The sequence below is a fragment of the Mercurialis annua genome, linkage group LG4 (assembly GCF_937616625.2).
Source record: "Mercurialis annua linkage group LG4, ddMerAnnu1.2, whole genome shotgun sequence".
NCBI lineage: Eukaryota > Viridiplantae > Streptophyta > Magnoliopsida > Malpighiales > Euphorbiaceae > Mercurialis > Mercurialis annua.
The window spans coordinates 27,229,726-27,244,763 of NC_065573.1; the positions used below are offsets into that span (position 1 = coordinate 27,229,726).

Sequence of the window (15,038 nt, forward strand, 5' to 3'; positions counted from 1 at the left end):
TATATCAAGCTTTCTATTAAACAATTTTTAATTAATTTTTAATTTCTAATAAATTTATATAATTGGCCCTGGATCAATTAATTATATCATATTACAATGTAAAATGAAGGGGCATTGGCGAAACAAATCTCAGCGTTTCACTTTTTTAGCGATTTAAGCTTAACGTTTAAAACTTTACGAAACAAATTCTAACCTTTTCAATTTTTGCAAATTGTAGTCCAAGTTCTAATTCCAACTATTTTATCATGTTTTTTAGGCTACAAGTTACAAAACTCGAGACATTGGGATTTTATTTGTAATTTTTTTAAAACGTTGAAATTTAATATATCAATGATATGGCTGTTATATAAGCAAATGATGGCCGGAAAACGGCTTACGCTATAATTTGCAAAAATTGAAAAGGTTAAGATTTGTTTCGTAAAATTTTAAACGTTGAGTTTAAATCGCAAAAAAAGTGAAACGTTAGGATTTGTTTCACTAATACCCTTAAAAAATCCCTTTTATATATCAAAAGTGAACAAAATAAAATGAACTAGTCAACTCATTTTATGTAATATACATCAATAACGAGACTAGTCATTAGTATGCTATTTAAATATTTTAAAAAGTAATATAAAAAGTATGAAGATGAGTTATAGATAAAATTATTGATTTTAACTGTTTTAATTATATTTTTAAATTTCTCCGTGTTTGTCTCGACAACCATTATTTCAGAAAAGATGAAGTATTAAATGATTATGCGTTTTTCTTTAAAATGTTAATCTCATATTTGATAAAACTGTAAATTAATTGTAGCTTCATAAATTTTCGTGAGTTTGTGTTTTGTTACAAATTTATCACATATTATGCTTCTCTTTAATGATAAAAATATTTATTAAAAGGGTAAAAATTTAAATTTTAAAAACAAAAGTACATTTTATAAATAAAATTAATAAATTGATTTTCTAATAAAATTCATAATTAATTTTTTTTTGAGATCTTGAATTCAGATTTCCTTATTCAATATTTTAGTAATTTTTATTTCAAAGCTTTATGTATTTGTTATATATAAAATTGAATAGAACTTATTAAAAAAATGGTAGACATAAGAGTGAATATTATGAATAATTATACAAAATAAAGATTATACCACATCATTCATACAACAAAACAAATGCGATATAGTTAAATATTTCAATATCATAAACAATACTTGTTTCGTTTTTTTAGTTGTCGCTTTAGGGAAATATTTTTATCTATCAATAGTTGTTGTTTTAGAATTTGCATGTACTTTTATAATAATATTATAAAATTAACCTTCTTATTAAATAATTTTATTAAATGGTATTTTAATTTTTAAAAATAAATCATACAATAGTGGAATTAATTATTATATTTTTAAAATTAAATTTAATAGTAAAATTTATAAATAGGTTTATATTAGTATTTATATTTGTAGTTTAAAATATATTTTTTTGAATATTATTAATTTAGTCAAAGTGATAATTAAATAATACTAACCATTTTTTCTAAACATAAACACTCGAATATTATTAATGTGGGGTCATTGTCAAGTAACAGCAATAGATTTGGGAAATCTTGCTAACCCTCTGATTATACCATAAAGATCACCCGCTTTCATCGCTGAGCCTCTTTCCATGATGTAATCAAATCCAACGGTGGAAACCTCATATGGACCACGTTTGACTGTCAGTAAGAATCTTATTTTGGGCCAGCCATTGGCAAATGAGGACCAATAGGAAATTTACCAAGAAGTATTAATAATTACTATTTCCCTACCGTAATAAAAAAAAATTATTTTCATAAAAATTAAAAAATTAGCTAGTTATAGTTTATTTATGTCCAAATTTTTAAATTATTTTTTTATTATTTTAAAATAAATCAATTTAAATTAATGTTTTATAAAAACTAAAACAAGTGTACAAATATTGTCCAATTAAATTCCATCTAAGCTTATTTCATTCATTGTTGTTTAGTTTTAAACCTTCTATTACCATAATTCTAAAATTTCAACCCTCTTGAGCTTCACATTTTTGGCTAATAAAGTCTTTTTGTCCAAAAAAATTATCAAAATATTCCTAAAATGTGTAATTAATTAAAAAAATCTAATCAAACCAAATTTAACTCAAACAAATCTAAAAACACCCAATAAATCTAAAACTCACTCAATCTAATTCCAACTACCCACCGCTGCTCCACCCATCGTCATTACCTCACCCACCGCCGATCCATCCACCCGACGGGAGCCATCCGTTGGCTCGTGATGGAGACATCCGATAAAATTATAGTATACTTAGCAAACGGATCATAGTTGTGGGTGTGTAATAATGTTTCCCAATAAAAAATGCAATGACAATGGTAATTTTATGTTGTCTGCTTGTTAACTAACACTATTATAAACAAGATCTTCAACTCTATTTACTTATCTCTCTAAAAATTGTACTCTCTCCTTTCTCTTTAGAAACTAATTTTTTTTTTCATTTTCTTGAGGATGAGAGAAGATGATTTTTTCGATTAACCGGAAAATCATCCTCTCTCCACTCATAATACCATTATTTGTGAATTTATTTTTCTTTTTTTAATAAGTCTATTTTAAAGTGTTTGTTTGGATTTTACTTTGATTGAATAAACTTTTAAGGTCTTTCCACACCTATTTGATCCGATGTTTTAGATCGCTCAAGAATCTTTAGTATTTATTCAGGCTTTAGATCTAAACTCTTGTATAAAAAATTGGAATGTTTGTAGATATATATCTCTCTCTAGAATCTTATTGAAGATGAAAATCAGTAATATTAAACGTCACCGGATAGAGTGAATTGCTTGTAAAATTGAAAGAAGAATTATACAAGTATCCCGTCCAATGGGATCATAATTCATCGTTGTATTAATTTGTTGAGATCCATATTATAAATTTTTCTTACCTTCAATTATTTGTATTGCTTATTTTGAATTGTTGTTTAGTATTTAGTATTTTAATCTTAAAAGATCATTATTTTTTTTGTGATATGACTTCCATTAGTTGTAATATCATCTTCTCAAATGAATTATAGTTTTGGCCAAAAAAACACTACTATAATATTTATATATAGATATCATACGAGGTATAAATTCATGGGTTTAGAATGTCAAATATGTCTTCCAATTGTTCTCATACTTTTCCTTCTTCATAATTCTTATATTTTTTATATTTTACATTTATAGGATTATTTAAATATATAATCTTATATTTTGCATCAGTTTAATTAATATGTAAAGACATTCACAAGAACTACGAGTTACATTTTTTGATTAGTTTATTATATTTAAATGTTTTTATTTAAAAGAAAATGTTTTGGAAGGTAAATCATTTTTTAATAAATTAGTAATATCTAATGATCTGTGAATAAGTTACTAATTAATTACCAATTTATTACTATGAACAATAATTAAACTACATGACAAATTAGTTAAGTATTATTTTTAAAAAATTTGTTGAATTTTCCTTTAAAATAAATTTGAGGATTAAACTATAATTTTCTAGTAATTAAATAACTAATAGAGTGAGGTAACTATAAAGAGAATAATTGACTTATTAGTTATTACCTCAGACTTTGAGTAATTCACCCTAAACAGAATCATGTTGTCTCATGCATGCATTTTAGTATCAACTTTGTTTATTATCTCAAAAAACTCTTTTGTTTGGATATGCTCATCATCAAATGGTCAACTTATCAAGATTAAAGCATCCAAAGATATCTAATACTAGTAAAACATATGTGAAAAGGGACAATATTTTAAGTGTTGATTGATATTGTTATGGGTGTTTGTGATATAAGAAGAGCTCCTTTATTAGTCAATAAAAGGATTTTGGAGGGTCAATGGGTTGGGTGGTGAGGTGAGGCTTTTTGTCTTTGATGAGTGTATTATAGAGGTGAGTGTATGAAAGTTGGCATTATCAAATGTTCACTTATTACATTCAAGAAAGCTATTACAAATAATTATACTGCCTCTCAATTACTCACATTGCTTTCAACATATGGTGGCCATTGTATTAGTAGGGACACTTTTGCACTTCTTTTTGTTTTTTCTTTTATTTTTGCTACTTATGCTAGCTCCTACATTTTGTTAATTTTTGTCAATAATAGTAATGATTGTAACTAAAGATGGATACAGACCTTCTAACAATAAAAACATACCTTCGCCTGGAAAGACAAGCCCATATGAGATCTTCTTCTCAGGCGAGCAATTTGCCGCTTACGGCGACTGATAGCAGCAGCTGACGATAGTCGATGGGACTGTTGCAGCGGGGAGACTTTGATTTTTTTAATTTTAGGAATATTTTAGGAATTTTAGAATTTTAGGATGTTTGCAGACGTGTCAGATAACGTGAAACGTGTTTAATTATTTTAAATCTCACGTCAGCTAATATTAACGATGTTAGGCGAAAACTGACGATGTGGAGTTTTATGATTTTAAAATCGAAACTTAGTGGATTATTGGACCAAAATTAATTTTTAAGGACAGTGGTAGTGAAAGGCCACGAAGTCAAAGACGATGGGTGATTATAAGCCATGTATGATATCCCTTCACATTTTATTATTAGAATCTAATCTAATTGAATTTAAAATTATTTTTTATAATAATTTTAATTGAATTGAACCAAATGTTTTAATTCGGTTTGTTTTAGATTTTATAGTCATCTATAATTTACATAATTTATCAAATTTGTATTTGGGAAAACAGTTTTAGTGGCAAGCTGCCATGACCATGAAATGAGATTTGCTTTGATTATCACACATACATTAGATAAAGAGTCATCCTAAAAATTGCTCATTTTTGGAGATTCAGATTCATGTTTTTGACTTTTCATGCATTAATTTGCCATTTTTATGATATTTTGAACTTTAAATTAAAATATGTACAGTATAATAAACTTTTTTCTTTAAAGGAAACAATTGCACTAAAATTTGGGCTTCATCGATATACTGGCCTCTAGCAAAACTTTTACATCTAAAACCAACGACATGCCGTCCATGGAGATTATATACACTAAAACCCCACATCGCTATTGTACAAGGCTTGTTTTGTGTTTATAGCTGACAGTCTTGAATGAGCTAATTGTCCCTTCGGGGACATCCGATAAAATTGGAACGATACAGAGAAGATTAGCATGGCCCCTGCGCAAGGATGACACGCATAAATCGAGAAATGGTCCAAATTTTTTTCTTTCTGATTTTTTTTTCTGTTTTTCTCACTCAAGCAAATCATCAAACACATAGCCTGCAATTCGTTTGAGGTGATTTCCAGCTGTTTTACTTGTTTATTTAGCTTTGCATGATGATTTTGGCAGTGAAGAATTCTTCTCGTTTTGCCTTCCTGCCGATCAACTTTAACTTGGTGCTGCTGGATCTACTAGTTATCGACAAACTAGAATTAGCTTTGATTTTTTTGGTGCAACCTTCTGTTTTTATCGGTCAGGCATTACATCAAACAGATATTGTGCGTTTCATTTGAGGTGATCACTGTTCAATAAACCTTACATTGATAATGTAACGTTATGAGCACTTATGTTTTTAAATTAATGTGATTTAGTGCACTTTATGATTGTTAGTAGGGACTTATTGCATACTGTTGCTGTTCATAGTTGTCTAAACTTAATCCTGTGCTACAAATTTATGTCCTTTTTATAGCCTGATGCATTATATATATAATCCTTGATATGATAACCTCAGTCTTAGCTTAGTGATACTTGATTGACCCGCTCACTAACTTTTATTTCGCCATTATTAATTACTTCAGTTGGAAATAAGACGCATCGAGCGAAGAGCTCCAATGCGTGTATTTCCGAGCTACGTAGGTGCCATAGTTGTAGAAGCCGGACCGACTAGCGACATGAAAAACTCTCTTCACTTACGAGGACGAGCACCATGGAAATACATGCCTCAGCCAAAGGAAGATGATTGAGAGTCTCAGAGTTGGGGAAGGGTAAGAAGAAGGAACAAGAAAAGAGGATGTTCCTTGATTGTTTTCCCTTGTACAGCAGTGCGTTCTCGTGCATGACTGTCCGCGGAATATTTTCTTAACAAGTTCGCAATTATCATGACTGCTAGGAGGGAGCATACTGCAGCTTGGTGATGATGACATGTTTGTTCCCAAAACAGAGTCTTCTCCATGCTTGTTAGAGACAGTCTCTAGTTGGTTGCTTATAACTTGTATTCTGGTGCGTTTTCTTTCACTATGGTGATGAAATAAATAGGTTATATACTTATTATCTATTTTGTTTTAGTTTTGATGAAAATGTTTTTACTCCACAGTTGTATGCATTCTTAGAGGGACTGAGCAATCTTGGCCATAGTTCATACAAATTTGTACCTGCTGTAACATAGGTTTTGTTGATCATAGTTCTGAGCTTCTTTAAATTTGTGCTACATCTTGTTTATGGATGCTATGCTGTTCCGAGAGATAAAAGGAAAATTTGATAAAAGTGTTCTTCTGGAGAGCAAATCTCTTCAAGGAACTATTGATATCTTTCCCATGAACATGAAATCAGTTTTATTTTGTTACCACATTCATATTAGGCAAAGAGTCTCCATAAAATTTTATCATCTGTGAACATTCTTATTTTTCCACTTTTTTTTCTTCAGAAAACGTATATCTGTATCAATCAAAACTCAAAAGAAAAAGAAATACGTAGAGTTTATAATAATTAACACTCTGGCTAATGCGTGAGTAATGAAATTCACTAAACACTTCAACAAATTTAACAAAACTATATATAAAAAAAAAGTTAAAATAAGTACCCAAATATCCAATTTTCCCGATGCTATAATGAATTTGTAAATTAAGATGTGATGATCTTTTTTTCACTTGAAAGAAAAAATTGCACTGAAATGTGGGCTTCAGAGATGGGCTACAGTTATTTTGGCCTCTAGCAAACTTTTCCACTTAACTAACGACATGCCGTTCATGTAGATGATATGATATACACTAAAACCCACATCGCTATGTTACATGGCTTGTTTGTTCTTTATATTAGAAAGCGTTACAGAAGCTAATTGTCCCTTCGGGGACATCCGATAAAATTGGAACGATACAGAGAAGATTAGCATGGCCCCTGCGCAAGGATGACACGCATAAATCGAGAAGTGGTCCAAATTTTTTTCTTCCTGATTTCTCTGTTTTTCTCGCTCAAGCATAACATCAAACAGATAGTGTGCATTCAATTTGAGGCGATTTACTGCTGTTTTACTTTTTTATTTAGCTCTGCATTATGATTTAGCAATGAAAAAATTCTTCCTGATTTCCCTTCCTGCCAGTCAAGTTGAACTTGATGCTGCTGGATCTACTGGGTAATCACAATCGAGAGCTACAAACTGCTTTAATTATTTTGTGCAACCTTCTGTTTTTATAGGTTCAGCATTACATCAAACACAGAGTGTGCATAACGTTTGAGATGGTCTCCAGCCGTTTTAATTCTTTATTTAGCTGAGCATGATGATTTGATAATGAAGAATTAAACAGATTTGACTGGCACTTGATTGAATGTTGGTTTAAATTGTTAGGAGTATATTGACCATGACTGTTAATTACAATTGATTTTGATTTATAGTTTTATCGAAAACAGTACAGTCTTGGTGGCTGATGCTAATGCATGCATGTCAAACTATTGTTGTTCAATTAATTTGTTTACCTTTTTTTTAGGTCCAATATGTTTTCTTGATCAGCCACATATGACAATGTAACGTCTTTGTCTTTGGATCCTACTGAAATCTGCATTGTATTTTTTTTCCCTCTTTTAGACGTATGCTGAGCAATAGGCTATATTTATAAGGAAACTAGACATGAAGAGTTGTATCAGTTATTTCTGGCATGCAGTTTGTGATATGATAAGCACGAAATTGTGGTTTTTTGGTACAAATTTCGATTGTGTCAGTATTAATTACTACAGCTGGAATGTAGGGACATCGAGCGAAAAGCTCTAACGGGTGTATTTGGGTGCTACACAGTAGTTGCAGTAAGTCGGACTGACCGCTGACCAGAAGAACTCCCATCGGTTCCGGGACGAGCACCATGAAACTACATGCCACTCAGCCAAAGAAAAATGATTAAGAGTCTCTGATTTGAGGACGGGTAAGAAGAAGGAGCAAGAAAAGAGGATGTTCCTGCAATGCGTTGTCATACAGAAGATTTTCATGACAAGCTCGCAGTTAACTTTAATGCAGGGATTGCAATGGTGACATATATGTTCTTGAAACAGAATCGAGTTCTGATCATTAACTCATTTTTATGTGCATTACAAAATTTATTATTTCAATCAAGGATTTCTATGAAATTAGTCACTCTGATTTTAAATAATGAATTTACTTCAGATCATTAAGTAATTAAATGAAATGAAACTGTTTAGCAGGATTTTTTTTGAAATCATGTGGAATAAATGATTAGAACTATTAATCTTTGATAAGATTTTTATTATTTTAGAATATTTTATTTTATCAATTGTTGTATGTATGAATAACTATCTTCTAACTTCTCATTCCCTTTCCCTCCAAGAAAATAGAAATGATTTTTCTTTGGGCCTAGAAATAGAATGATACAAATGTTGGTAAGATCCAATCCACAACACTAATTCATCATCTGAAACTGAAAGTTGATCCAAACCTCAACATCAAAACGGCGGGAAAATTGGGGAAAGAGGCGGGAACTCAAAAAGAATTTCAGAGTTCAGATGATATATATATAAAAGCAAACAAATTTACTCATATTCACAACACTCAACACTAATTCCAATTCAATTTCTCATATTCTCTAGCAAAACAGAACTCTAGAAATGGGTAAAAAGAAGAACAAATCTAGGGTTTCTCGTCATCAAAAAGAAGATGATGGAGTCGAATCAGAAGAAGAAGAAGTAGAATTTGAACAACAAGAAGAAGACGAACAGCAAGAGAATTTCAATCAGTCTTCAATTAATAACAAGAGTCTCTACGAGGTATTCCAAATCATCATCCTATCAAACCCTAATTTTTTTAATTATTTTACTTTAAAATTTTGAAATGAGAAACTATTATTATTATTTTCTTCTTCTAAGCTTGGTTTGTTATTAGGTTTATTCAGTTAGGTTTCAATTGATTAACTGATTAAACCTGATTATTTAATTGAATTGTTGTTGGCTCAATTTGTCTAGTTTGGGATTAGGTTTGCGAATTGGACCGAATCTATGTTAAGTTTATGTTTGTTGTATAATATTTTTTTTCTTATTTATATGATGCTAAGCATTGATTAGAGTCTATAGAAAATTATTTAATATTCTTAAACCTTCGGATATGTGTTAAGGCAAATTCAAAAAAAGAAAAAGATACAGTTTTAGCTCTTGTGTACTTATATTCGTATTAATCATGGCGCATATATAATCACGCATGTATAATTACTCTGCAAATTATGGCGGAGATAACTATCGACTTCATATAGGTTCTTGGTGTTGAGAGAACAGCATCTCAGCAGGAAATAAAGAAAGCGTACTATAAGTTGGCTTTGCGGCTGCATCCTGATAAAAATCCTGGCGATGAGGTAATTTCACTTAATGTTAAATTCTGTACTCATGTATGCAATTATCTCATGTTATATGCTCATGACCTGTTGTTTTGGCCTTTCAATAGGATGCTAAAGAAAAGTTTCAGCAATTGCAAAAGGTTATTTCAATTCTCGGCGATGAGGAGAAACGAGCTGTCTATGATCAAACTGGTTGTGTTGATGACGCTGTAAGTACAGTCATACAAAGCCATTCTACGCAATTTTACTTCCTCTTAATACATTTGAAGTGCTAGATTTATTATGAGAATTCTTGTGTGAAATTTATAACATATGATTTATGTTTTGTTCATTGCATTTTGAAGAAATGTCAATGCATCTAAGTTTTCTTTGAGAGTTGAGCTTTCCTTTTTCGTTAGTCGTTCTGTTTCTTATGTAACCCTTATTGTTGAGCAGGATCTAGCTGGTGATGTTGTTGAGAATTTGAGGCAATTTTTCAGAACCATGTACAAAAAGGTTATAATATCTGGCCATGCGTCTTTTATTGATTGCATTTATTACAAATGCATTATGTTGATATGTTCCCTTAAGGTGACAATCTTCATTCTATTTTTTAGGTCACTGAAGCTGATATTGAAGAGTTTGAAGCTAATTATAGGGGATCTGATTCTGAGAAAAAGGATTTGATTGATCTCTATGAGAAGTACGAGGGGAACATGAATAGGTATACATGTAACATGTCTACCTTGTAGTTTTTTTTCTTCTCTGGACTTGGCAATTTGATTTCTAAAACTTTCTCTCAGGCTCTTCTGCTCAATGATCTGTTCTGATCCTAAAATTGATTCGCATCGCTTTAAAGATATCCTGGATGAGGCAATTTCTGCTGGTAAGTTTATGTTAGCTTATTTGTGATTAAAGCCACTAAAGTTAGGAGATAGGATGAAGCCATTGTTGTGTTGAAGGTTTTGCCACCTGATGCCACTGTAATGAATAACTGCATTATTTTTATTATGCTAACTTCTCGGTTGCTCTCTCATATAGGTGACTTAACAGAATCCAGAGCTTACAAGAAATGGGCAAAGAAAATATCTATGACAAAACAACCCAGCAGCCCTTTAAAAAGGAAGGCAAAGTGAGTCTATAGCGTGCCCTTTATTTATTTAACTAATGTTTTTGCCAAGTATTGTATGGATAACTTAGCATGTATATTCTATGGACAGGTCAAATAAACAACCGGAAGCAGATTTACTTGCTATCATATCTCAGCGCCAAAGTGAGAGGAAAGACCGCCTTGATTCCATGTTTTCAACTCTGATTTCTAAATATGGTGGCAGTAGTGCAAATCCTGAACCATCGGAAGAAGAATTTGAAGCCATACAGAAGAAAATCAAGAGACGATCCTCTTCGAAAAAATCAAAGGTAAAGTAGTTTGACATTCGGATGATACTGGCTTTAGGGTGACTCGGATTGTGTACAAGCTTCAGTTCCATGTGCACTTTGTTATCAAACTGTTATTGCTAATTATGTGTAATTGTCTCTTTGGTCTCAATGTTCTGGATATGTTTCCCTTTTTGAATCTAAAACAAGCTCCAGTTGGAGGCTTCGAATGTTACTTCTCCAATTTCAGTTAGATTCACTTTCCTGGCCTCAATTTGGGATGCATAATGTGACAAACTTTAACTCTAGCAATAGGATATGCCTGAGGAGAAAATTCATTATTAAAAATTGAATTAAATTGGAACGAAATGACAAATTTGGGTTGATTCAGCTTGAGATTAAAAAATCAATTTTTTGGTTTGCTTTTGAAAGCAAACAAAACTCTGGTTTAACTGTGGGGCAAACCAGATTAAATGAAACAAGTTAACTTTTTTTTTTGGAACCGAATGGTTTGATTGCTTTAGGTTTAAAATATTAATTTTTTATGAACATGTATAGATTTGATTTAAGATATTAAATTTTTTAATCGATGTTCAAACTGAATATACACCCATAATTGTATATAGACCGATCAACCATTTTTGTTGAACACACATCATTCATTCATTTTGTAATAAATGGTGTAAATTTGTTGAACATGAACCGTTAAGTTCATTTGAAATTGAGGAAATTTCATTCCGTTGAACATTAGACGGGGACAAAGTTGGCCAACAATAAATAATTTGCCTGCGTAGTATATATGGAATGATATAGATATAAGGCTTCATCCATCAAAAGACCTTTGTATTTTTAATTTTTTATTTGATTTTTTAAATTGTCATCGTACAATTTGTGTTATTTGTTTAATAGGTCCTTTTATGGATATAAATTATGAGTGTGCCAACCATTGTTAAGTGATTAGCAACTTTCACGTTGAAAATGGCAAAATGACCTATATTTTTAAAATTTATATTTATCTTATCCTTTATAATTTTTATTCAATAGATCCATGTATTTATAAATTTTTATTTATTTGATCCCTCTTAAAATTTAATAATGTGGCACATTTCATGTCAAGTTTGGTGGATGTTTTAATTTGATTTCATGCATATTTCACGGCGAGTGTAATGCGCACTCCTTTAAAAAAAACAAAAAATTTTTACAAATGTACACATTTTTAAACAAATTAAATACATACACCATATAAACAAAATTTTGAAAGCATGGATTTAAAGATGGGTTTGGCCTACACATAATTAGACGTATCACACAGTCTACAGCCAGGATGCTACCAAACGATCCTTTTTTCTTTGCTTGAAATGTTGAGCAAAGACATAGGGTACCACTTGGTGCAGCTCAAGTTGTAGGGTCCAATTTCAACCTCAAAGATATAATATATAGTATTTTGCTTTTATATATTTAGATTTAGATGGTGATTTTGATTGATTTAGTTGGTATCAAATTTTATTTTCTCTTGTGCACGGGGGGCAATTTAATAGTTGTATCATACGTGGAACAAAATCACCATACACACTATCATGACATTATACCTCTTGCTTTCTCACTAGAGGGTCATCTTTAAATCTTAATTATGTACAATTTGTAGGGGTCCATTTATATTTCTTTTATTGAGACTTCACAACTATTGTGCTATGCAATGCAACCTACCCACCACTAGGGTCAACAAAGGAGTCGGTTAGTTTAATTAATTTGATTAATTAATTAATTTTAATATTCGATTAGGGTCAAGAGTTTTAATTATTTGGTTAAATTTATGTCCAAGAATTTATAGTTCTATTCGGTTTTTATTTTTACCCTCCATATTTTGGTCGGTTTATATAAATTAACTTACTAGTTTAATCGGTTTAATTTTGTATTTTTAATTATTTAATTAAAATTGATTTTAGTTAAAATTAATAATTCGGTCATTATGATTTATAAAATAAAATAATTTAATTAATTTATTTTTAGTCATATTGATTAGTTTTTGTTCGAATAGCTGAGCCCAAACCACTACTAGAGCTGTACATTCGCTTCAAATCGAACCGAGCTGATGTTTTTATTTTTTTATAAAATCGAGCCGAACTGAAATTTTAAAAAAGTTTATTTTTTTTAAAATCGGACTGGTTGGATCACTCGGTTTTTTTATTCGATTATTTTTGTTTCGTTTATGTTAAAATTTAATGGATTTTTTTTGTCAAAATTGAATTGAATCAGGTTTTCAAAATTTTATTATAATTTTAAATTAAATTGAACTGAATATTTAGCATTTGACAAAAAAAAACTGAATCAAATTTATTAGTTCTGATTCGGTATTTTTAATTTCGTCGGTTCTTGAGCACCCCCAACCACTACCATAGTATAGTACTTTCAGATGGGTCCATCGACGATCAAAGCCCAACCACAGCACCCAAGAGTCAGAGACGAGAGTCTGGCCACAACTTAGGATTAAATACTAATCATATCTGCCGACCATTAACACACTTTAATTGAAAAATCTTCATATATAATATTTTAATTGAAGATAATTATAGTTTTTTTGGCTGAATGTTGTAATCTACAGTATAACATTTTCAGCTGGTAATTACTGAAATGTTGATTTAATTGTTTGAAATAGAAACCGAAAAAGGTTTATTTTATTTTTAATTTGGCATAAAAAATCAAGTCGGTTAATTTCATGGATTAAAAAAAACTTTGATTTTGACATTTGATTCGTTTTAACCCTTTAGTTTTAAATTATCTATTAATATATCTAAATTCACTCTAATTTGTATATAAAATTTTAATTATTGTTTTAGTAATTCATTTGAAGGGGTAAAATGAGTCTGAAAGTCAAATTCATGGTATTTTTTTAAATCATAAGATTATCTTTAATTAATTATTTTTACCAAGTTTAGAGGAAAAACAAACCTTTGTTAAAATAAACACATATTCTAATTTAATTATTAACTGGAATTTAATTGTGGCCCCAATTGAAAAGCATTTTAGAACTTCATGATTATACCCAAAGATGCAAAATATGATAATTTATTATTCCATCATTTTTCTCATAAACAAAAGTTGAAGACATTGGTGATATCATTAAAGCCAAAAATACACCAACTTGATTATTTTACAAATCCCTTCTGGCAGCTTTTTATTTATTAATTTGTAACCTTTTTCAACTTGTTTTTCATGATTAATTTTCTGAAAATGTTACAAATTACATCTTTGAGAAATTATTTTCAAAATTGCTACTTTGAAAACGAAATTACCAAAAAATTAATACTTCAAAAATTATTTCAATTTTCTTTTGTTTTACCAATTTAATGTATGGATCAATAATGTTATTTGTGACATCACAACAAGATGGTATGAAACATTCTCCTTGACTATGAGTGTGTCATCTATCATTTCCACTCTCAATAAAACTGTAGATGCAAGCAATCTTTTTTAAAAATTTAAATAAATAGCAAATTATCAAATTCTGAAATGGTTGATACTTACAAAATTTAATTTTAACATCTTACACTTTGATTGACACTTATGAAAACTAACTCCTCTAAGTAGTAAACTCTTGATTTTCCACTACATACTACACATTGAATGCTCTAAAATTAATTGTTCTTCTGTTTTCATTGATTTTCCACATTGAATATTATTTCAATAAATCTTAATAAACTGATAATTGACTACACATTGAATGCTCTAAAATCTTATTGTTCTAAAACGATGATAACATTTTAAAAAATGAGATTGAATCACTAAAAAGGTGAAACGTTATGTTTTAATATGCAATTAATATTTTAAAGTCTTTTAAGGGATTAAACAGAGACATTCATTCAATCCGAATTTGAAAAAACTGTTTGAGAATAGTAAATATAAATTAGGCAAAACACATATTTAAATTTCTATATGATCTCATTTTTTTGAATTGGGTTCCTCCGTTATATATATTTGATTCCTCTATTATAAAAAGTGTTAACATTGTCAAGTCAGGAAAAAAACCGATTGATAAATTTATTTTCAACAAAAATAAAATTGCAGAGATTCACTCTTAATATAGAAAAACAAATAAAAAAGTTATTCTAGTAGCACTAACGACACATGGAGTACACGTACTTTATTTCTGAGCTAGA

General features: G+C 29.9%; 1 protein-coding gene, 1 long non-coding RNA gene and 2 other non-coding genes across 4 annotated transcripts; all 4 read left to right on the forward strand.

The window, feature by feature from the left end:
* Positions 1–5,024: 5,024 nt before the first annotated feature.
* On the forward strand, positions 5,025–6,542 carry LOC126676630 (uncharacterized). The gene is made up of 3 exons (XR_007640366.2): positions 5,025–5,494; positions 5,779–6,199; positions 6,294–6,542. It is a non-coding gene; the product is annotated as an uncharacterized LOC126676630 (long non-coding RNA).
* Positions 5,100–5,202, forward strand: LOC126679644 (U6 spliceosomal RNA). The gene has a single exon (XR_007640931.1). It is a non-coding gene; the product is annotated as a U6 spliceosomal RNA (small nuclear RNA).
* A 494-nt stretch (positions 6,543–7,036) lies between the features above and the next one.
* Positions 7,037–7,139, forward strand: LOC126679647 (U6 spliceosomal RNA). Its single transcript, XR_007640934.1, has one exon. It is a non-coding gene; the product is annotated as a U6 spliceosomal RNA (small nuclear RNA).
* A 1,480-nt stretch (positions 7,140–8,619) lies between these two features.
* On the forward strand, positions 8,620–11,111 carry LOC126676629 (chaperone protein dnaJ 6-like). Its single transcript, XM_050370863.2, has 8 exons — positions 8,620–8,965; positions 9,445–9,543; positions 9,633–9,734; positions 9,961–10,020; positions 10,122–10,228; positions 10,308–10,390; positions 10,546–10,636; positions 10,725–11,111. The coding sequence occupies exons 1-8, from the start codon at positions 8,807–8,809 to the stop codon at positions 10,930–10,932; spliced, it is 909 nt and encodes a 302-aa protein (XP_050226820.1). The 5' UTR covers positions 8,620–8,806; the 3' UTR covers positions 10,933–11,111.
* Positions 11,112–15,038: the final 3,927 nt, after the last annotated feature.

What these genes read in the sequence shown, in the direction of transcription:
- LOC126676629 (XM_050370863.2), top strand. Translation starts at nt 8,807, where the DNA reads ATGGGTAAAAAGAAGAACAAATCTAGGGTTTCTCGTCATCAAAAAGAA. An exon ending in ATAACAAGAGTCTCTACGAG is followed by an intron (nt 8,966 to 9,444) that starts GTATTCCAAATC and finishes GACTTCATATAG; the next exon opens with GTTCTTGGTGTTGAGAGAAC. An exon ending in ATAAAAATCCTGGCGATGAG is followed by an intron (nt 9,544 to 9,632) that starts GTAATTTCACTT and finishes GCCTTTCAATAG; the next exon opens with GATGCTAAAGAAAAGTTTCA.